The 23,639-nt window shown below is 42.8% G+C and overlaps 1 protein-coding gene across 7 annotated transcripts in view; it reads right to left on the bottom strand.

The window, feature by feature from the left end:
- The window catches only part of LOC144504323 (catenin alpha-2), a 1,369,240-nt gene that overhangs the window by 1,059,494 nt on the left and 286,107 nt on the right, over positions 1–23,639 (bottom strand). Inside the window, exon 7 of one of the 7 annotated variants that reach the window (XM_078229613.1) lies at positions 3,846–3,870. The exons of the other annotated variants lie outside the window; for them this stretch is intronic. Coding sequence (XP_078085739.1) covers positions 3,846–3,870 — 25 coding nt within the window. The remainder of the gene's footprint in view (positions 1–3,845; positions 3,871–23,639) is intronic. 7 annotated transcript variants of the gene reach the window in all.

Genomic DNA, 23,639 nt, shown 5'->3' with positions numbered 1-23,639 from the left:
AATATGATTGTTTTGTTCCTTAACTCTAACCAAATAGATTCTGTCCTTGGTCTTTCTGGGGCATGCTCTCCGGCTGGATACTTTGTATCCAGGAATATTTACTACAATGTCCTGCCCTTCTTTAAGCCAAGTTTCCATGTGGCTATCTGCATTGGCAGCCTATCAACTTTATTTACTGTCTCTGCGCACACACTTATATGCACAGTAATCCTAATTTTGATTTAATCACATTCCCTATTACTGTGACCCTACCCAATACCTTACTATTTCCCAACCCTGCACTATCTGTAGCTTCCAATTCTTTGTGCAGCTAGATGTTCCTTTCTAATTTTAGCCCCCTGGTTCCTCCATGCTGCACGGTTAGTTTAAATGAGTGGTGGACAATCTGTGGCCCGCAGGTCACATAGAAATTAGCAGCAACGGCCCATCTGGGTTCTGACTGTGGCCCGCAAGACATTTTGTTGATCGGTGCCCAAGTGCAAGGCACCATGGGCAGTACGGACCAGTTGGGCCGAAGAGCCTGTTTCTGTGCTGTATTGCTCTATGACTCTATGGGTGGAATTTTCTGGCCATGCTCACCCCGAAACCAGAAAATCCCATCCGAGGTCATAGAATCATAGAAACCCTACAGTGCAGAAGGAGACCATTCGGCCCATCAAATCTGCACCGACAGCAATCCCACCCAGGCCCTATCCCCATCACCCCACATATTTACCTCACTAATCCCTCTAATTTATGCATCCCGGGACACTAAGGGGCAATTTACCATGGCCAATCAACCTAACCCGTACACCTTTGGAGTGTGGGAACCGGAGCACCCAGAGGAAACCCATGCAGACACGGGGAGAACATGCAAACTCCACACAGATAGTGACCCAAGCCGGGAATTGAACCCGGGTCCCTGGCACTGTGAGGCAGCAGTGCTAACCACTGTGCCACCCAACGCAGGGCACAAACCCACAACCCTGAGATTAAGAGTCTCATGCTCTATCGACAGAGCTAGCTGGGTACACCGACTGAGCTAGCTGGGTTCTGAGCTAGCTGGGATGTCAACCGAAGTCCAGGTCTAGGCACCATATTTTATGAAGAATGTAAAGGCAGAAGAGTTTCATGAGAATGTTTCGAGGGATGAGGAATTTTAAGAGATGTCAGCAATTAAACAATGTTTATTGCTTGGGCAGTACATAGATAGAAGCAGCATCTTGAGGATGGTAGCTGCATTATCTATTTATACTTGGCAGTACCTTATTGATACTTCCAGGCAGCAAGCATGATTTTCCTTGCCATCAAAAGATCTTTGCGGTGTCCTTACAGACAATGCAAAATTCTACTTTTGCCCATGAAACTTTGTTGTGAATCTCCAGAACATGCTTCGTCTTCCAATTTTTTAAGGAATCTGCTGGCTCGGACATTTTCATTAAACTCACCACAGAAAGGGAAGTCTGATAATTTAACAGTAAATTAAGCAACATAATAACTATTAACAACTGCTAATCAAGCTCACTGGCCCAGAAATTGAACAAAGTAAACTATGGAGTCTCATTTCTTCAGATGGTGAATTGTTCAAGATTTGGCTATGACCAAAGTGCTATATAAATGCAAGTTTTTGTTGTTTGTATTATACCTATACTGATACCACAATAATAAATTAGATTCATGTACATTGGTCAAGTAGTTGACCAAAAGGAACACTACATTGAAGCAGAATCAGCTCCTTACACATATTGTAGGCAGCATGTTAATTATTTTTTATTCATTCGTGGGCTATGATTCTATGATGACATGGGCGTCACTGGCTGGCCAGCATTTATTGCCCATCCCTAGTTGCCCTTGAGGAGCCACCACCTTCCTGAATCGCTGCAGTCCATGTGCTGTGGTTTGACCCACAATGGCATTAGGGAGGGAATTTCATGATTTTGGCTCAGTGACTGCGAAGGAACGGCAATATATTTCCAAGTCAGGATGGTGAGTGGCTTGGAAGGAACTTGCAGGAGGTGGTGTTCTCATTTATCTGCTGCTCTTGTCCTTCTGGATGGAAGTGGTTGTGGGTTTTGAATTAAGTCTCAATATTCACAGTTGATACTCAGTTCATGTGCATCAAAAAACTGAAAATCATTTTGCATTAATCTCTCCATCCAACTGATCATCTTCAAAAAATTGAGGATGAAAAGCTTTGAAAGTTTATTTAACAGGAACAGAAAGGGGGCATTCGGGAAAATATTGTTAAATAAAGCATTGAATTGAATATCATTACTGATGAAATCGAATAAATTTGACATCAACCAATTGCTTTCTAAAATAATTTTATGTCCACAGACGGAAGTTAATCAAGGCTTACAATCTTCACTTTTCTATTGAATATGATGAAACATTATGTCAGGAAATAAGAGCTGGAATAAATACAATTACAAAATAAACAACACTTTTGGTTAATATTCTAAATGTTTTGTACATCACTGAAATTAAAGAGGTAGCTGAGCTAAAGAAATATATTTTTCACATTCAAAAACTCAATTTTCATCATCCAGAGGTAACTTGTTATTTCCAAATTTACATGAAAGCTTTTCCCACTCAACATTTGCCACAAGTATAATCATAAACATTTTTTCATATAGGCACATTTGTAATTTTCCAATCACATATACTACTTCAGCTAACCCAGTTTTGCAAACGTCTTATTTCCTGTATACTTAACATTGTTCCATAATCTAACATTCCAGTCGTCATTTCCTGTCCTTTTAATTTCCTTACAAGCCCCTTGTGAATTGATCAATGTCAAAAAAAATCTTCTATGGACTAACAAGCGAGTTGTACAGTCCAGATGATCTTGGAAGCTTTTAGAAAGACTAATCGCAGTCCTATTAATAAAACATCTGGATTTAAATATCTGACAGATGTACCAGACATGCTAATTGATTATAAGAACAAAATAAATAGGCCCTTCAAGATCATTCCGCCATTCAATGAGTCTCCTGACTACCTGGATCCACTACAGTTTGCCTATTGCTGCAACAGGTCCACAGCAGACACCTTCTCCCTGGCCCTGCACTCAACCCTGGAACACCTAGATAACAAGGACACCTATATCAGACTCCTATTTATTGACTACAGCTCAGCCTTCAACACCATTATTCCCACGAAACTCATCTCCAAACTCTGTGGCCTGGGCCTGGGCACCTACCTCTGCGACTGGATCCTGAACTTCCTAACTCACAGACCACAATCAGTAAGGAAAGGCAACAACACCTCCTCCACGATCATCCTCAACACCAGTGCCCCACAAGGCTGTGTTCTCAGCTCCCGACTATACTCCTTATACACCTATGACTGTGCGGCCAAATTCCCCTCCAATTTGATTTTCATGTTTGCTGACGACACCACCGTAGTGGGTCAGATCTCAAACAATGATGAGACAGAGTACAGGAATGAGATAGAGAATCTGGTGAACTGGTGCAGCAATAATAATCTCCCTCAATGTCAACAAAATGAAGGAGATTGTCATCGACTTCAGGAAGCGTAAAGGAGAACATGCCCCTGTCTACATCAATGGGGACGAAGTAGAAAGGGTCGAGAGCTTCATGTTTTTAGGTGTCCAGATCACCAACAACCTGTCGTGGTCCCCACATGCCGACACTATAGTTAAGAAAGCCCACCAATGCCTCTACTTTCTCAGAATATTAAGGAAATTTGGCATATCAGCTACAACTCTCACCAACTTTTACAGATGCACCATAGAAAGCATTCTTTCTGGTTGTATAACAGCTTGGTATGGCTCCTGCTCTCCCCAAGACCGCAAGGAACTGCAAAAGGTTGTGAATGTAGCCCAATCCATCATGCAAACCAGCCTTCCATCCATTGACTCTGCCTACACTTTCCGTGCCTCGGCAAAGCAGCCAGCATAATTAAGGACCCCAACAACCCTGGACATTCTCTCTTCCACCTTCTTCCATCGGGAAAAAGATACAAAGTCTAAGGTCACGTATCAACCGACTCAAGAATAACTTCTTCCCTGCTGCTGTCAGACTTTTGAATGGACTTGCCTTGCATTAAGTTGATCTTTCTCCATACCCTAACTATGACTATAACACTACATTCTGCACTTTCTTATTTCCTTCTCAATGAATGGCATGCTTTGTCTGTATAGCGTGCAAGAAACAATACTTTTCATTGCATGTTAATACATGTGACAATAATAAATCAAATCATGGCTGATTTTCTACTGCAACATCATTTTCCTGCACAAATCCCCATATCCCTTGATGTTTAATTATTTATTTAGTCACAAGTAAGGCTTACATTAACACAGCAATGAAGTTACTGTGAAATTCCCCTCGTCACCATAGTCAGGCGTCTGTTCGGGTCATTGCACCTAACCAACACGTCTTTCAGAATGTGGGAGGAAACTGGAGACCCGGAGGAAACCCACGCAGACACGGGGAGAACGTGCAGCCTCCACACAGATAGTGACCCAAGCCAGGAATGGAACTCGGATCCCTGGCGCTGTGAAGCAGCAGTGCTAACCACTGTGCTACCGTTCCACCCGTATGTAGTATGCTCGTATGTAGAAATCTATCAATCTGTCATGAACATACTCTACAGTCTTCTGAAAGGGAGAATTCCAAAGATTTGCCATTTTCTGGGTGAAGAAATTCCTCCTCAGCTCAGTCCTAAATGACATGCCCCTTATTCTGAGATGGTGTGCCCTAGTTCAAGGTATCCCAGCCAAGGGGAACATCTTTCCTGAATCTACCCTGTCAAGCTATGGAAGGATTTTGTTTGTACGTTCGAATGAGATTTCCAATCATTCTTCAAAACTCCTGAGTATAAAGGTCTGTCTTTTTAGTCATTCTTTATAGGTTATCCCTCCACCCCAGGAATTAATTTAGTGAATCTTCATTGCACTGCCCCAATGGCAAGTATATCTTTCCTTTAGCAAGGAGATCAAAACTGCACACAATACTCCAGGTGCAGTCTCACCAAAGCTCTATATAATTGCAATAACATATCTTTACTCCTGCAATCAAATCCCTGAGCAATAAAGGCCAATGTACCATTTGCCTTCCTAATTGCTTGGTGTAGCTGCATGTAGTTTTTTAGTGTCTCATGAACAAGGACACCCAAGTCCTTTGCAATTCAACATTTCCGAGCCTCTCATTCCTTTAAGAGATACACTGGGTGGAATTTTCCTAAAATGCTGGATCAGGCGAGAAAATCTGTGTGAAACTCGCTGGCTTCACAGATACCTTTTGTTATCTGATTAAACATCACTCTGTGCAATTTCAAAATGCTGATGAAGATTACACAGGGGCCAGAGCCTAAACAAGCCAGCAAACCTCAGATTCAGAGATAGGCAAAGGTGCCTTTAATTTATCATTGAGAATTGGGGTGACCTTTATAAAGGGCACCCCAATTCTCAATGATAAATTAAAGGCACCTTCGCCTCCCACCCTCCCCCAACAAACATTGTCTGTCCCCCCCCCCCACAACAAACATTGTCTATTCCCCCCCCCCCCCCCCCCCGGTGGACAAGGGGAACACCCACAACCCTCGCACGCAAAAGGACAACTCCCCCCCACATAACTATAGTCTATGCCAACCATCAAACACCAACCTATACTAATCCCATTTGCCAGCACTTGGTCCATAGCCTGCTAGTCCTTGGCAATTTAAGTGCTCGTCCAGAGGCTTCTTAAATGTTGTGAGAGTACCCACCTCCACCAGCCTCTCAGATAGGGCACCCCATATTTACACTACCCTCTGGGTGAAAAATATTCTACTTAGATCCCCCCCCAAAACCACTTAGTCCTCACCTTAAACCTTTACCCTCTGGTCTTGGGCAGAAACGTCGGCTCTATTTTCTCCCCACAGATGCTGTCAGACCTGCTGAGATTTTCCAGAACCCTAAGGCGTTCTATAAATATGTGAAGAGTAAAAGGATGAGATGTGAAGGAATAGGACCTATAAAATGTGAAGGTGAGAAAGTCTGTACAGAACCGGAAGAAATAGCAGAGGTGCTTAATGAATATTTTACCTCGGTATTCACAGTGGAAAAAGACCAGGATTGAGGTGGACTGAAAAGATTCAGTATGCGGACATTAAGAAAGAGGATGTGTTGGAAATTTTGAATAGCATCAAGATAGATAAGTCGCCGGGACCGGATGGGATGTACCCCAGGTTATTGTGGGAGGCGAGGGAAGAGATTGCAGAGCCTCTGGCGATGATCTTTGCGTCGTCGATGGAGACGGGAGAGGTTCCGGAGGATTGGAGGATTGCGGATGTGGTTCCTATATTCAAGCAAGGGAATAGGGATAGCCCAGGAAATTACCGACTGGTAAGTCTAACCTCAGTCGTTGGTAAGTTGATGGAGAAGATCCTGAGGGACAGGATTTATGAACATTTAGAGAAGTTTGGTATGCTCAAAAGTAGTCAGCATGGCTTTGTCAAAGGCAAATTGTGCCTTACGAGCTTGGTGGAGGTCTTTGAAAATGTGACTAAACAAATTGACGAAGGAAAAACGTTAGATGTGGTTTACACGGACTTCAGCAAGGCGTTCGATAAGGTCCCCCATGCAAGACTTCTCGAGAAAGTGAGAGGGCATGGGATCCAAGGGGCTGTTGCCTTGTGGATCCAGAACTGGATTGCCTGCAGAAGGCAGAGAGTGGTTGTAGATGGGTCTTTCTCTGAATGGAGGTCGGTCACCAGTGGAGTGCCCCAGGGATCTGTTCTGGGACCCTTGATGTTTGTCATTTTCATAAATGACCTGGATGAGGAAGTGGAGGGATGGGTTGGTAAATTTGCCAATGACACGAAGGTTGGTGGTGTTGTGGATAGTTTGGAGGGATGTCAGAAGCTGTAGCGTGACATAGATAGGATGCAAGACTGGGCGGAGAAGTGGCAGATGGACTTCAACCCGGATAAATGTGTAGTGGTCCATTTTGGCAGGTCAAATGTGATGAAGGAGTATAATATCAAGGGTAAGACTCTTAGCAGTGTAGAGGATCGGAAGGACCTTGGGGTCCGGGTCCATAGGACTTTTAAATCGGCCTCGCAGGTAGAGGAGGTGGTTAAGAAGGCGTATGGTGTGCTGGCCTTCATCAATCGAGGGATTGAGATTAGGAGTCGGGAGATAATGATGCAGCTTTATAAGACCCTCGTCAGACCCCACTTGGAGTACTGTGCTCAGTTCTGGTCGCCTCATTACAGGAAGGATGTGGAAATTATTGAAAGGGTGCAGAGAAGATTTACAAGGATGTTGCCTGGGTTGGTTGGCATGCGTTATGAGGATAGGCGGAGGGAGCTCGGTCTTTTCTCCTTGGGGGGACGAAGGATGAGAGGTGACCTGATAGAGGTGTACAAGATGTTGAGAGGTATAGATTGGGTGGATTCTCAGAGGCTTTTTCCCAGGGCTGAAATGGCTGCTACGAGAGGACACAGGTTTAAGGTGCTGGGGAGTAGGTACAAAGGAGATGTCAGGGGTACGTTTTTCACTCAGAGGATGGTGGGTGAGTGGAATCAGCTGCCGTCAGTGGTGGTGGAGGCAAACTCGATAGGGTCTTTTAAGAGACTTCTGGATGAGTACATGGGACTTAATAGGATTGAGGGTTATAGGTAAGCCTATATATAAGCCTAGGTAGGTAGGGACATGACCGGTGCAACTTGTGGGCCGAAGGGCCTGTTTGTGCTGTATTTTTTCTATGTTCTATGTTCTATTTTTTGTTTTTGTTTCAGATTCTAGCATCTGCAGTATTTTGCTTTTACTTTTGTTTTCATAATTTGTTAGTAGAACTATAGCTAACATTACTTAACACAAGTTCTAATAACGACTCGGCAGTATATATCATCTGTCTATGGCTGGAGAGCTGACTAGAACAACGATTACAGCAACAACTACAATAACAACGGTAATAGTAACTGTAAGAGCAATTGTGACAATGAGAGTTAAGCTTGTTGATAACTTTGGTCAAGTTATAATTAAACACAGATGCAGGTTAGAAGGCTGCAGTGAGACATGACCTGGCCTGTGAACTATGACCTGGCACTTCCTGTGCCGACCAAATAAGCATAGTTGTTTGGACTATGCTAGAAGCACTGGAGCCATTGCTATCATATGTGGTAAAGATATGCAATTTACATGCAGCTTGGTATAAATATTATGGAGTTGTTTACGAGTAATTCCATTGAGCACAATCAAACATTGTGGTCGGTTTCTGAGTATATGATTGGCTGAGTGCCAGAGAACTTTCCGGAAGATTGGGAAAGCTTGGGGCTAAAGAAGGATGTTTGGGCTTTTGTCTCCAGCGACAACTTGAGACCCACCATCGTTTAGTGTGCCCTGGAGAACATCTTCAGAGAAGACAAAAGAACCACAAGGGGAGATCTACTTTGGGAAGAACAACCTGCCAGTTAATTCAAACCAGGTAGTATTTATTTTCAGTTAAGATTTTAGTGTTAAAGTTTGAGTGTTAAAATGAAATGAGTTAAAGTGTAGCAACTGTATGAATTTATGAGTTTTGGTACCGAAAGTGGTAAATATACACAAGCTAAATTACATGAAGTTGAATGGACTGACTCTTGTCCTTTGGTTTGTTATATTAAAATAAGTACCTGGAAAGAAGTTTAAGCTTACAGCAAGATAACATGTCTTCGAAGATATTCCTTCTTCTATTCTTGCCCTACTTAGATGAACAATGCCATTACTAAAGGGAAAGGAAGATATTGGGACAAATTTATCTCTTTAAAGTGATGTTGAAGAAGTGTTAGGCACCCTGGATCACATCTCTCACCCTCGTCCACCCTAATGTCCTCTCCATCTCCAATGCCAACCATACGCTTATGCTCCCTTTACACCTACTGTACCCCTTCCCTACCCCCATGTCCTCTTCCCACATTTCCCCGTGCCCACTCACTCAGTATCCACAAAGGACAGAACTCATGAGCCCAATAATAACATTGGGAAGTCTTTGAAATGTTCAGAAAACTATCAAAATAAACGAACAGCCATTCAAAACCCTGTACAAAACACTTATGATCCTCTTAAGGTCATAACAATTTCCTGACTCCCGAACAAGCTGTCCACCCACCCCAAACTGGTTCATGACACCTCTGACCTGACGTGGCTCACACAAGCATCAGAAATTCACTCAGATAAAAGCGAAATACTGCGGACACTGGAATCTGAAACAAAAATAGAAAATGCTGGAAAATCTCAGCAGGTCTGACAGCATCTGTGGAGAGAGAATAGAACCAACGTTTCAAGTCTGGAAGACCCTTTGTCAGAGCAGCTCAGAGAAATGGATGCAACAATGTAAATCTATACTCCCATAAGACTGTTCAAAGATCACAGTGACTTAAAACCTTGATATCAACTCCGAAGCACATCAAGCGTGGAACTGATGGAGGGCGATGAAATGGGAGGAGTCCTGTATTCAATTGCAAACTCTGAAGTAAAATTAATGCAGCCAGATTATCACTTTTCTCTGAGTTTGGCAATGCTTGCATGGCAGCAGGTGAGTTGAGAACCCATGTAACACAAATTTGTCTCTAAATGTTAAAGCACCATTCAAAGATGGAATTTGGGGATATATTGGATTTGGAAGAAAGGGAGAAAGTAAAGTAAAGTTTATTTATTAGTCACAAGTAAGGCTTATATTAACACTGCAATGAAGTTACTGTGAAATTCCTCTGTCACCCATCCTTTTTGTTATCTTCCAGAATCTGTGCACACTATCACTTGCACTCATCTGATTCATTCCTTTCCCTGATAATTACCCCCACCAAATGCTCTAGATTTATGAGGTGAATAACACGTCATTACAGTTACTTATAGGTCTGTTCTTGCCCCATTAAAGGAGGAGAGCTCAGGAGCACAAGAAAGAAGGGAACAGGATCCTCTAGATTTCCCAGTTCACAACTGCAGAGAAGTAGGAGCTTGAGATCAGTCATGTTTCAGTGTCCCTAACTATTAGCAACGAGAAGATCAGAACCTCACAGCTACTTGGTGATGCAAATTAATCGCAATGACCTACAAGTCAGTTATGTTGACTTGACTTCAACAATGACTGAAATATAATCAGTTCTATAATGATTAGTTAAAACACTTACCTTGTAAGTACCAATATGTATCTTCTTCTGCCAGAATCTTCGCATATGCAAAAGATGTCCATGGACTTTGTGAGTGATGAATCTTCAGTGAGGCAGAGTTCATTCATCACATAACTCATGTTTACCACGCACCAGCTCAGATAGTCACACTTTGCTGGGACAATCTGATAGTTGGGTTTTCACTTGCTGACTCACACCTAATGCGAGCTAAAGCAGATGGTGGTGGCAGAGACAGGTGTGGAGAGTACACATTGGAGGGCGTAACCTTCATCAAGCTCTGTTAACTGGATACAAATGCCAACCCAAGGGGCATCAATGAAAAGGGTAAACATTTAGAAACAGTGAACGTATGATATACTGTTAGGCTTTTCAAGCACAATGACTATGACTGTCAAAGAATCATAGAGGTTTACAGCATGGAAACAGGCCCTTTGGTCCAACTTGTCCATGCCGCCCTTTTTTTTTAAAACCACGAAGCTAGTCCTAATTGCCTGCATTTGGCCCATATCCCTCTATACTCATCCAGGGAACTGTAAACGCTTTTTAAAAGACAAAATTGTACCTGCCTCTACTACGATCTCTGGCAGCTTGTTCCAGGTACTCACCACCCTCTGTGCAAAAAAATTGCCCCTCTGGACTCTTTTGTATCTCTCCCCTCTCACCTTAAACCTATGCCCTCTAGTTTTAGAATCCCCTACCTTTGGGAAAAGATACTGACTTGTGGCCAAATGGGCAACCTCAAATGGCGATTTACAGAGTATGCTGGGATAATTGGGCAAGAATTAAAACAGCCGGCTGCAGCCGAAAAGACAGAGATCAACAGGCTGCAGCTCAAGATGACTGAATACACAGGAAATAGGCCATCCTAAAGACAATGGACACTCTCTGGTCAAACATACTTGTTATACCAGACAAAGGGGAGCCTTAACCCCTTATTTGGGAGGGAGGTATGTGACCTACGTGCCTCCAGCACCTACAGGCATGGCCGTTGGGTACACACCCAGAGATCGGTGTGGCAGCACCTGATTGGACTCTTATCGATCACGGTGATCAAGCCCTGATCGATTGACTGACAAGAATCAAGAGACTGCTCAAAAGGACATGAAACCAAGGAGGGATAAAAGGTGCTGCACAAAAGAAGAAGCTCTCTCTCTCTCGCTCTGACCCCACGAATGAGCTACAACAATGGTGACCGTCGCCAGCAACAACCAGCACGAGGAGAGCCACCACACCCGAGAAGGAAGGAAGATCAGAGCCAGAGTGCCAGACCAGACCAAAGGACCAGACTACGCAGAGGACTCAGAGACCAGCGCACGGATAAAGGCCAATATCTGTTGGGTACTTGCCAGTCACGCAAAGTTAAGTCAAGGTCTAGTATTGGACTGGAACTTTAGTATTTTCTGTAAGATAATTTACTGTTGGTTGGGTGGGTGATTATTGATTGTGTGTTTTAAATAAATATTGTTGTACCAACAAGAAGTCTATCGCAATTTTTTGTCCACCGTATAAGGGTTAAAACATACTGTGCGGCAGGCACAACAGACTATCTAGCTGATCTATGCCCCTCATTATTTTATAGATCTCTATAAGATCACCACTCAGCCTCCTACGCTCCAGAGGAAAAAGTCCCAGTCTATCCAGCCTCTCCTTATAACTCAAACCATCTAGTCCCGGTAGCATCCTAGTAAATCTCTTCTGCACTCTTTCTAGTTTAATAATATCCTTTCTATAATAGGGTGACCAGAACACCAATAAACATGAAGACAAGATCTCAGCTTGCTAATAAACAATATTTCCACAATACAAGCTACAACAACTACGAGAGTAAATCATTCTACTGACTTGGCCAAGTATTCCAAAGTGTGGCCTTACCAATGTCTTGTACAACTTCAACAAGACGTCTCAACTCCTGTATTCAATGTTCTGACCAATGAAATCAAGCATGCTGAATGCCTTCTTCACCACTCTGTCCACCTGTGACACCACTTTCAAGGAGCTATGAACATGTACCCCTCAATCTCTTTGTTCTATAACTCTTCACAACGCCCTACCATTAACTGAGTAAGTCCTGCCCTGGTACAATCTACCAAAATGCATCACCTCACATTTATCTAAATTAAACTCCATCTGCCATTCGTCAACCCACTGACCCAATTGATCAAGATCCCGTTGCAATCCGAGATAACCTTCACTGTCTACGATGCCACCAATCTGCAAACTTACTAACCATGCTTCCTATATTCTCATCCAAATCATTAATATAAATGACAAATAACAGTGGACCCAGCACCAATCCCTGAAGCACACTGCTGGTCACAGTTCTCCAATTTGAAAAACAACCCTCAACAACCACCCTCTGGCTTCTGCCATCAAGCCAATTTTGTATCCATTTAGCGACCCTCACCCTGGATCCTGTGAGATTTAATCTGATGCAACAACCTACCAAGCAGTACCTTGTCAAAGGCCTTGCTAAAGTCCATCTAGACAACATGAACTGCACTGCCCTCATCCACCTTCTTGGTTACCCCTTCAAAAAACTCAGACAAATTTGTGAGACATGATTTTCCACTCACAAAGCCATGCTGACTGTTCCTAATCAATCCTTGCATCTGTAAATGCCTGTACATCCTGTCTGTCAAAATACCTTCCAACAACTTACCCATCACAGATGTGAGGCTCACCAGCCTGTAGTTCCCAGGCTTTTCCCTGCAGCCCTTTTTAAACAAAGGCTCAACATTTGCCACTCTCCAATCTTCAGGCACCTGACCTTGACTATTGATGATTCAAATATCTCTGCTAGGGGACCCGCAATTTCCTCCCTGGCCTCCCACAATGTTCTGGGATACACTTCATCAGGTCCCAGGAATTAATCTACCTTTATGCGCTTTAAGACATCCAGCACCACCTTACATAGAACATAGAATATAGAACATTACAGCACACTACAGACCCTTCGGCCCTCTATGTTGCGCCGACCTGTGAAATCAATCTAAAGCCAATCTAACCTACACTATTCCAATATCATCCATATGTTTATCAAATGACCATTTAAATGCCCTTCATGTTGGCGAGTCCACTACTGTTGCAGGCAGGGCATTCCACGCCCTTACTACTCTCTGAGTGAAGAACCTACCTCTGACATCTGTCCTATATCTATCACCCCTCAATTTAAAGCCATGTCCTCTCGTGCTAGACATCCCCATCCGAGGAAAAAGCCTCTCACTGTCCACCCTATCTAATCCTCTGATCATCTTATATGCCTCTATTAGTCACCTCTTAACCTTCTTCTCTCTAACGAAAACAGCCTCAAGTCCCTCAGCCTTTCCTCATGAGACCTTCCCACCATAACAGGCAACATCCTGGTAAATCTCCTCTGCACCCTTTCCAATGCTTCCACATCCTTCCTATAATGCGGCGACCAGAACTGTACGCAATACTCCAAGTGCGGCCGCACCAGAGTTTTGTACAGCTGCAACATGACCTCATGGCTCCGAAACTCAATCCCTCTCCCAATAAAAGCTAACACACCGTACGCCTTCTTAACAACCCTATCAGCCTGGGTGCCAACTTTCAGGGATCTATGCACATGGACACCGAGATCTCTCTGCTCATCCACACTACCAACTATCTTACCATTAGCCCAGTACTCTGTATTCCTGTTACTCCTTCCAAAGTGAATCACCTCACACTTTTCCGCATTAAACTCTATTTGCCACCTCTCAGCCCAGCTCTGCAGCTTATCTATGTCCCTCTGTAACCTACAACATCCTTCCGCACTGTCCACAACTCCACCGACTTTAGTGTCATCCGCAAATTTACTAACCCATCCTTCTACGCCCTCATCCAGGTCATTTATAAAAATGACAAACAGCAGTGGCCCCAAACAGATCCTTGTGGTACACCACTAATAACTGAACTCCAGGATGAACATTTCCCATCAACCACCACCCTCTATCTTCTGACAGCTAGCCAATCTCTGATCCAAACCGCTAAATCACCCTCAATCCCATGCCTCCGTATCTTCTGTAATAGCTTACTGTGCGGAACCTTATCAAATGTTGAGCCTTTACTGAAATCCATATACACCACATCAACTTTTTGGTCACCTTCTCAAAGAACTCAATAAGGTTTGTGAGGCACGACCTACCCTTCACAAAACCGTGTTGACTATCCCTAATCAAATTATTCCTTTCTAGATGATTATAAATCCTATCTCTTATAATCCTTTCCAAAACTTTGCCCACAACAGAAGTAAGGCTCACTGGTCTATAATTACCAGGGTTGTCTCTTGAACAAGGGGACAACATTTGCTATCCTCCAGTCTTCTGGCACTATTCCTTTAGACAATGATGACATAAAGATCAAAGCCAAAGGCTCTGCAATCTCCTCCCTAGCCTCCCAGAGAATCCTAGAATAAATCCCATCCGGCCCAGGGGACTTATCTATTTTCACATTTGCCAGAATTGCTAACACCTCCTCCTTATGGACCTCAATCCCGTCTAGTCTAATAGCCTGTATCTCAGTATTCTCCTCGACAACATTGTCTTTTTCCTGTGTGAATACTGATGAAAAATATTCATTTAGCGCCTCTGCTATCTCTTTGGACTCCACGCACAACTTCCCACTGTCCTTGACTGGCCCTAATCTTACCCTAGTCATTCTTTTATTCCTGACATACCTATAGAAAGCTTTAGGGTTTTCCTTAATCCTACCTGCCAAAGACTTCTCAAGTCCCCTCCTGGCTCTTCTTCGCTCTCTCTTTAGGTCCTTCCTGGCTAACTTGTAACTCTCAAGCGCCCTAACTGAGCCTTCATGTCTCATCTTTCCATAAGTCTCCTTCTTCCTCTTCACAAGAGATTCAACTTCTTTAGTAAACCACGGTTCCCTCACTCGACCACTTCCTCCCTGCCTGACAGGTACATACTTATCAAGGACACGCAGTAGCTGTTCCTTGAAGAATCTCCACATTTCAATTGTGCCCCATCCCCTGCAGTTTCCTTCCACATCCTATGCATCCTAAATCTCGCCTAACCGCATCATAATTTCCTTTCCCCCCAGCTATAACTCTTGCCCTGCGGTATATACCTATCCCTTTCCATCGCTAAAGTAAACATAACCGAATTGTGGTCACTACCACCAAGTGTTCACCTACCTCTAAATCTAACACCTGGCCTGGTTCATTCCCCAGTACCAAATCCATTGTGGCCTCGCCTCTTGTTGGCCTATCTACATATGTGTCAGGAAACCCTCCTGCACACATTGGACAAAAACTGACCCAACTAAAGTACTCGAACTATAGCTTTTCCAGTCAATATTTGTAAAGCTAAAGTCCCCCATAACAACTACCCTGTTACTTTCGCTCCTATCCAGAATCATCTTTGCAATCCTTTCCTCTACATCTCTGGAACTTTTCGGAGGCTTATAGAAAACTCCCAACAGGGTGACCTCTCCTTTCCTGTTTCTCACCTTCTCTGTAATATGTACACTCCTCAAGACATCACTACTTATTTCCCCAAGTTCCCTAACATCCATGTTTTTCTCAACATAAATACTGATGAGAAATATTCATTTAGGATCTCACCCATCTCATGTGGATCCGCACATCAGTGACCTTGTTGATCCTTAAGAAGCCCTACTCTCACCCTAGTTACTCTTTTGGCTTTTATGTATTTGTAGAAGCTCTTTGGATTCTCCTTTGCCTTATCTGCCAAAACAATCTCGTGTCCCCTTTGTGCCCTCCTGATTTCTCTCTTAACTCTACGCCTACACCCCCTATACTCTTCAAGGGATTCACTTGATCCCAACTGCAAAGAAAGTGAAGCAATCTGCCTCAAACATGACTGGAATAATTTTGCAGGAAATTGTGCCGATAAGCTTTTGAATAGATGGAGTGGCCCACTATGTAAAAGATTGAATGCAGCAATCAAATGAGTCCACACATACCCTGGGTGCCAAACACACGTTACATCTAAAACAAATATAGCCATACTAACTGCATCAAATCTCCACCACTAATATGGTTAGCCCATGGGACAGATGGTGGCAAAAGGACACATGGAAGTGGGAATGCCAGTCAAAGTATTTCCCTTTCTCACCTGTTGCCATCCCCAATCCCCCTTCCAAATAGTACCAGACGTGTTGTATTTTGTGCTGATAACCAAGTGTGCCCCCACCCAGCTGGGACAGTCTTGACATGGGCATCACAAACTTCAAGATCCAGAGGACACCAGCCAGGAGCATTTCAGTTGCCAGAGAAAAGGTTTGAGTAGCCTGCTTCTAACTCTGCTGAAGCTACAAAGGATAAACCGCGTGGAAGTGATAGGAAAAGGAAGAGTATATAAGGTATGCAGAAAATGGTGTGAAACTTCCATTCTTTAATAGCATAAAATATTGTATTAGGTTGCATCACTTTTCCGTGTTTGTCACTTTGTCTTATGAGGGACAGTTGAGGTCTCTGGGTCTGTACTTGTTGGAGTTTAGAAGGATGAGGGGGGATCTTATTGAAACTTACAGGATACTGCGAGGCCTGGATAGAGTGGATGTGGAGAGGATGTTTCCACTATAGGAAAAACTAGAACCAGAGGGCACAACCTCAGGCTAAAGGGATGATCCTTTACAACAGAGATGAGGAGGAATTTGTTCAGCCAGAGAGTGGTGAATTTGTGGAACTCTTTGCCACAGAAAGCTGTGGAGGCCAGGTCATTGAGTGTCGTTAAGACAGAGATAGATAGGTTTTTGATTAATAAGGGGATCAGGGGTTATGGGGAAAGGGCAGGAGAATGGAGATGAGAAAAATATCAGCCATGATTGAATGGTGAAGCAGACTTGATGCGCCGAGTGGCCTAATTCTGTTCCTATGTCTTATGGTCCTCTCTTTTTCATTTTTGTTGTTGAGTGGCAAGTTGCCCTTTGACTTGCTTGATGATAAGACATTAATTTACAGGGGCCAGTCAGGTGGGATGGGAGATGTCCAGAGGTGGCAGGTTGTTTACTGGATTGCCTTGTGTCAGTGGTATTGCGTGATTAGCAGAAAGGGTGTTTGTTGCATGCCATTCTGCCATCATTGTCCACTGATGCAGCCTAAGTGAACTGTGCATGATAAAACACAGTAAGAAGTTTAACAACACCAGGTTAAAGTCCAACAGGTTTATTTGGTAGCAAAAGCCACTTGGCTGTAAAGGTGGCTTTTGCCACCAAATAAACCTGTTGGACTTTAACCTGGTGTTGTTAAACTTCTTACTGTGTTTACCTCAGTCCAAAGCCGGCATCTCCACATCATGATAAAACATACATGCGAAGCCAGCTAGAGACTCAGTTCCGAGGAGATTGTACGCAAACAGACTAATGCAGAGTTAAACGCAGACATTTGCAGATGGGAACCCACTCCTTATTTTTGTCTGCTTTAACCCTCCAGCCCTAACCTCATCTGTACCCAAACTCATGTGCTCCTTCAGATTCAAATTAACTCCAGAATTTCTCCAACGGACTATCTCCAAAATGAATTTATGGTTCAGATGAGCCAACAATATTTTCTATAAATAAAACATTTTTTATCTTAATTGTTAGTCTATCCGCAACCAGCCAAATCGAAGTTAACAACATCTGGCACAGTTATAGAAGACTATTCAAATTCACCACCTTGCCAATTAAAATCCAACCATTGATGTGGTCTTTGTGACTCCAGTAGCATTACCTCTCTTTTATTATTATAGACTTGTCTCATGATACAGTTCTGTGATATGAAAACAATAGAAAATGAAACAAGTTATGCTACTTCCACCTATTAAGTATCACTTAATAAAGAACAAGCTCTTGTCACAGCTAACCCCATTTTAAAATTACTAAAGCTGACAGACTAATCATTCTAAACCAAGTACCACATAGACAGTCATCTCCGTTCATGTATTTTTAATATTAGTTTTGTTAAATTACAATGAGAATGGGAACCATCAAAGTGCACGTTCTATTTGTTGGACTGAGTTTTCATGTATAACTGATGTTACCTGGAAAACCTCTCAACACCATGAGAGATCTGCATTTCAAGTGCTCATTTTTTGAATATTCATTCATTTACTACTTGCCACAAATTGACATGTTTATTTCCCAGACCTCCCAGACAATTTATGTGATGGAATCAATGAATTTTAACAAGGTCACATTATTGGCACAACATGAAACAAGCTGCAAATGCACACTTGGAGCTTTGTAGTCTCTAAATACGTCTAAAATTATTAAGCAAAACTATTTGGTTCTCAGGAGGTTCTATACATATTTACTAATAAAGACATGGAAAACAAATAGCTTTTTTACAATTTTACCACACCGGCAATGTATGCAGCAATATTATACACAGTGGAAGAAATACAGATATTTTTCAATCGAGTTATCGGCAGTGACTCTAATTTGTTTCACTGTTTTCCTTATTTGGTTTAAAATGAACAGTCAAAATTCTTCATCACATTGTCTTTTCAGTTAGCTTGTCTTTTCTGCTCTTGCAGAGAAAGAGCATGGACAAAATAGGCCAAAAGGCCTCCTAATGTGCTGTAAACCATTCTATGATTCTAAGTCGAACAGCCACATTTCTGTAGAATGATTTGAATATTTCATCTTTAATCTTCAGAAGAACATATAAAGCACCAAATGCATGTTCATTTGCAATCTGCTGGGCCAGTAAGGTTAACTTATAAAAAATTGTTGATTCCAACACATAATTGCCTTGGAATGCCTGGAAACTTAGGGTGTCACAAGGAATAAGAACATGAGCATATAAGAGCAAAAGAACTAGGAGTAGGAGTAGGCCATATGGCCCCTCGAGCCTGCTCCGCCATTCAATAAGATCATGGCTAATCTTTTTGTGGACTCAGCTCCACTTACCCTCCCACTCATCATAAGCCTTGATTCCTTTACTGTTCAAAGTTTTATCGATCCTTGCCTTAAAAACATTCAATGAGGTAGCCTCAACTGTTCACTGGGCAATGAATTCCACAGATTCACAATCCTTTGGATGAAGTAGTTCCTCCTCAACTCAGTCCTAAATCTGCTCCCCCTGATTTTGAGGCCATGCCCCCTCGTTCTAATTTCACCTGCCAGTGGAAACAACCTCCCTGCTTCTATCTTATCTATTTCCTTCATACTCTTACGATAATAAGATCTACCCTCATTCTTCTGCATTCCAATGAGTTAAGTTCATGTTTATTCATGTGTAGGACAAAATTGCAATTATGAATTTGAAATTGTTTCACATGCACAGCATTTCACCAATAACAATTAATATAAAATACAATTTTTCTTTCAGTTTAATACCTTCAGCCATTTTAAAAGATCCAATACATGTATATTACTGTTACACAGTAAGCCTGATCTATTCAAGAGAGCAACTTCAAATTGTTCTGGATGGCTGGAACTCCAACACCTCACCCACCATAGAATCGGAGCAGGCAAGGGTCCGACAACAAAATCTCCGTTAACTTCGGGCAGGAATTTCTGGTCTCGCCCGAGCAAGGCCATAAAATCCCACCCAGTGCGTCATTGCAGGGTTGATTGCAGAGCACCAAGGACGAACACAAGACAAATGTAATACCATGCACATGTACAAGAATTCTTAGGCCGGAATGTTATGGCTGTTCATTCCAATGGGATTTTCCAATCCCGCTGCAGTAAACAGAGATTTGGCTGCGTGCCAAATTCTCCAACTTCGCTGCAGCGGGAGCGTGGCCGGTAAGATTGCACCCAATTTCCCCAAGGAAAATGTACATTTTAGCCCGAGAGGCCCTATCGTCATAAATAGTTAGACTTATCAGTTTTCTGCACTACTTTAATATTGCCTATCGATAAAAAATGAAACTCAAAATATCCACCTCAAAATTTATATTTCTCATTTTTTGAAAAGTATTCCAAAAATATGAAATTCAATAAATTCAATTTTTTTAAACAATTGGTTTGGACAGGCCAATGGGAGTGGGCAGGCAGGCAGGAGTTGGCAGGCCTTTGTAAAAAAAAACATCATTCAGGAGTGCCCTTTGCACTTTGGGGCACGAAGCCCTAAGATGTGCAACCTTCCCCCACCCTCTGTGATCCTCCCCAACTCCTCACTAGGCTGACCACTTGCTCCGCAAAAAATACCCCTGACTTACCTCAATCCAGGTGCTATGGCCACCTTCAAGGGCCAGCGTGCCCACTGCTCAGTTCTGACACTGTTGGAACTGCTAGAATAAGGTCCCTTTATTTGAGGAAGGATGTAGTGGCGTTAAGTACAGTTCAGAGGATGTTCACTAGATTGATTCCAGAGATGAGAGGTTTGTTTTCTGAAGCGAGATTGAGAAATTTAGGCCTATACTCTCTGGAGTTTAGAATGAGAGGAGATCTACTTGAGGTACATCAGGTAATTGACAAAGTAGACGTGGAGAGGACACTTCCTCTTGTGGGGCAATCTAGAACAAGAGGTCATAGTTTTAGGATGAGAAGCAAATTTAAAACAGAGTTGAGGAGAAACATCTTCTCTCAAAGGGTGGCGAATCTGTGGAATTCATTGTCCCAGATTGCAGTGGATGCCGGGACATTGAGTAAATTTAAGGAGGGGATAATTAGTAATGGGCTGAAGGGTGATGGAGAATGGGCAGGAAAGTGGAATTGAGGCCGAGACAAGATCAGCCATGACCGTATTGAATGGCGCAGCGTGATTAAACGGCTGCTCCTACTACTTATTTTCTTAACTTGAGAGTAAGTTATTTCTTCAACTGATGGGCCCTCGTCCCACTCTCGGCCTGTTCGGCCTGTTGGCAGAACTTTATGGTTGCAGGGCTGACTCGTTCAATAGCGACCAGTTAAAATCCTGCCACTCCCTTGCACTGAGGTCTTCCTACAACATAGTTGCAGCAGTTCAAGAAGGCAGCATCCGCCACCTTCTCAAGGGCAATTATAGATGGGCAATAAATGCTGTTCTAGATCGCTAGGATAAATTTATTTTAAAAATGTACATAAGTCGTTGAAAGTGGCAGAACAGATTGAGAGAGCAGTTAAAGCACACTGGGTGCCACACTTTAAGATGTGAAGGCATCAGAGAGAGTGCAAAAGAAATTCAAAAGAATGGTTCAATTACTTCAGTTACATAGATTGGAGAAGATGGCTGCTCTCCTTGAAGGGAAGCTTATGGGAAGATTTAATGGAAGTATTCAAAATCATGAGGAATCTCAACAGAGTTGTTATTTCACTTCCTGCACCTACTAGTGCACACGGCAGACTTTCATCTGTTCCAAGAGTGCTTTTTTCCCCCCTGGAACAGGTTGCTAGCCTGACAGCAGAGGTTTATAGCTTGATGGATGTCACTCTGCATCAAGCATGGCCGATGAGGAGACACTTGAACTCTTACCATCTGCCACTGGAAGGATTTTGCAGGTTGATACTCAACCTGTTGGCTGTATTATGATTTGATTTATTGTCACATGTATTAGTATACAGTGAAAAGTATTGTTTCTTGTGCGCTATACAGGCAAAACATACCATTCATACACTATGTCCTTCATTTTATTGACATTGAGGGAGAGATTATTGTCATCGCAGCAATTCACCAGATTCTCTATCTCATTCCTGTATTTTGTCTCGTCATTGTTTGAGATCCGACCCACTGTGGTGGTGTCATCAGCAAACTTGAAAATCAAGTTTCTTGATGGCCACACTGTCATAGGTGTATAAAGAGTATAATAGGGAGCTGAGGACACAGCCTTGTGGGGCACCAGTGATGAGGATAATCATGAAGGTGGTGTTGTTGCCTATTCTTACTGATTGCGGTCTGTGGGTTAGGATGTCTAGAATCTAGTTGCAGAGGGAGGAGGTGAATCCTTCTTCCTTGGCCATCAAGTCCTGGAGTGGGAATGGAACCTGGAGCTTCTGGCTCAGAGGCAGGGAAACTATCCACTGTATCCCAAGACCTCCTCTCAAAATAGTAGATGTGGAGAAACAGTTCCCACTGGTGGGAGAATCCAAAACAAGAGAACACAGATTTAATGTACTTAGCAAAAAAAGCAATGTAGACATGAGAAGAAACTTCTTCATTCAGTGAGTGGAATGCGCAGACTGAGATTGTGATCGAGGCAGATTCAATCGAAGCATTCAAAAGGAAATGAGACTGTCATATGAAAAGGATGAATGTGTAGGCCTAGGAACAGAAGGTGGGGGAATGGTACAAGGTGCACTGCTCCTTTAGAGAGCTGCTGCAGACACCAGAGCCCAAATGGCCTCCTTCTGTACAGTAACAATTCTGTGATATCTTCATGGCTTGTTTGGATGCGCCACATCATCCTAATATAAAGCAATTGATAGACTTGAAGCTTCAACACAGCAAGCAAGCCCCAGGAGGGCAGAGGGAACTCTTAAAGGACACCCTCAAAGTCTCCTTAAGAAAGTGCAACAGCCCCACCAACACCTGGGAATCCCTGGCCTAAAATTGCCCGAAGTGGAGGAAAAGCATCCGGTAAGGAATAAACACTTCAAGTTTAATCACTGAGTGCAAGCTGAAGCCAAGATAGCAAACGGAGTACCTGGCAATCTGGGCACCCCACCCATGCATACCTCCAACCACTGTCTGCCCCACCTGAGAACTCATTTTTAGTGTGGAAGCAAGTCATCCTTGACTCTGAGGGACTGCCTAAGAGATCTTGAAGTATCAACCAACCTCTGGGAAATGCTTCAAGGTTCTGATCATTGTGCCAACTGTGCAATCTTCAATCCATCATCTTGCATAGTCTAAAATCAATCCCTACTATACCCTGGAATACAAATTGATTTATTTGATGTAAGTGCCTGTAATAACTTACCAATGAGAAAAGTCTATTACCATTATACTATACATCAAGTGATGTTCAATTCTGTAGTACACTCTTTACTGCCTGGTGCCTAAAACATCAGCTGTGGAGTTTAATTGATTTTTAAGCAACTCTAGATTCAAATTGGTGCAGAATGATTAAGACTGTTCCAGTCCAGGAAAGCAAATAAAATAAATGGGCTGGGTGACAACTTCTATTCATTCACTTCTGATACCCGAGTTTAAATCTAATCAGGTAAAGGATCTTACTTCTCTACTAATTATGAATGCCTTAAGTTTCATGAGTCCCTAAAATTTAATCTTGATTTGATTTATTATTGTCACATGTATTACTATACAGTGAAAAGTATTGTTTCTTGCGCGCTATTCAGACAAAGCATACTGTACATAGGGAAGTGAAGGACAGAGTGCAGAATGAAGTGTTACAGCCATTGCTAGGGTGTAGAGAAAGATCAACTTAGTGTGAAGCAGGTCCATTCAGGAGTCTAATGGCAGCCAGGGAAGAAACTGTTCTTGAGTCGGTTGGGACATGTCCTCAGACATTTGTATCTTTTTTCCGATGGAAGAAAGTGGAAGAGAGTATGTCTGGGAAGCATGGGGTCCTTGATTATGCTGGCTGCTTTTCCGAGGCAGCAGGAAGTGTAGACAATGTCAATGAATGGGAGGCTGCTTTGAGTGATAGACTGGGCTTCGGTCACAACCCTTTGTAGTTTATTGC

The sequence above is a fragment of the Mustelus asterias genome, chromosome 1, assembly GCF_964213995.1.
Source record: "Mustelus asterias chromosome 1, sMusAst1.hap1.1, whole genome shotgun sequence".
Classification (NCBI taxonomy): Eukaryota; Metazoa; Chordata; class Chondrichthyes; order Carcharhiniformes; family Triakidae; genus Mustelus; species Mustelus asterias.
The sequence above is the reverse complement of the archived record's forward strand: the minus strand, read 5'-3'. Positions and strand labels throughout refer to the sequence as shown.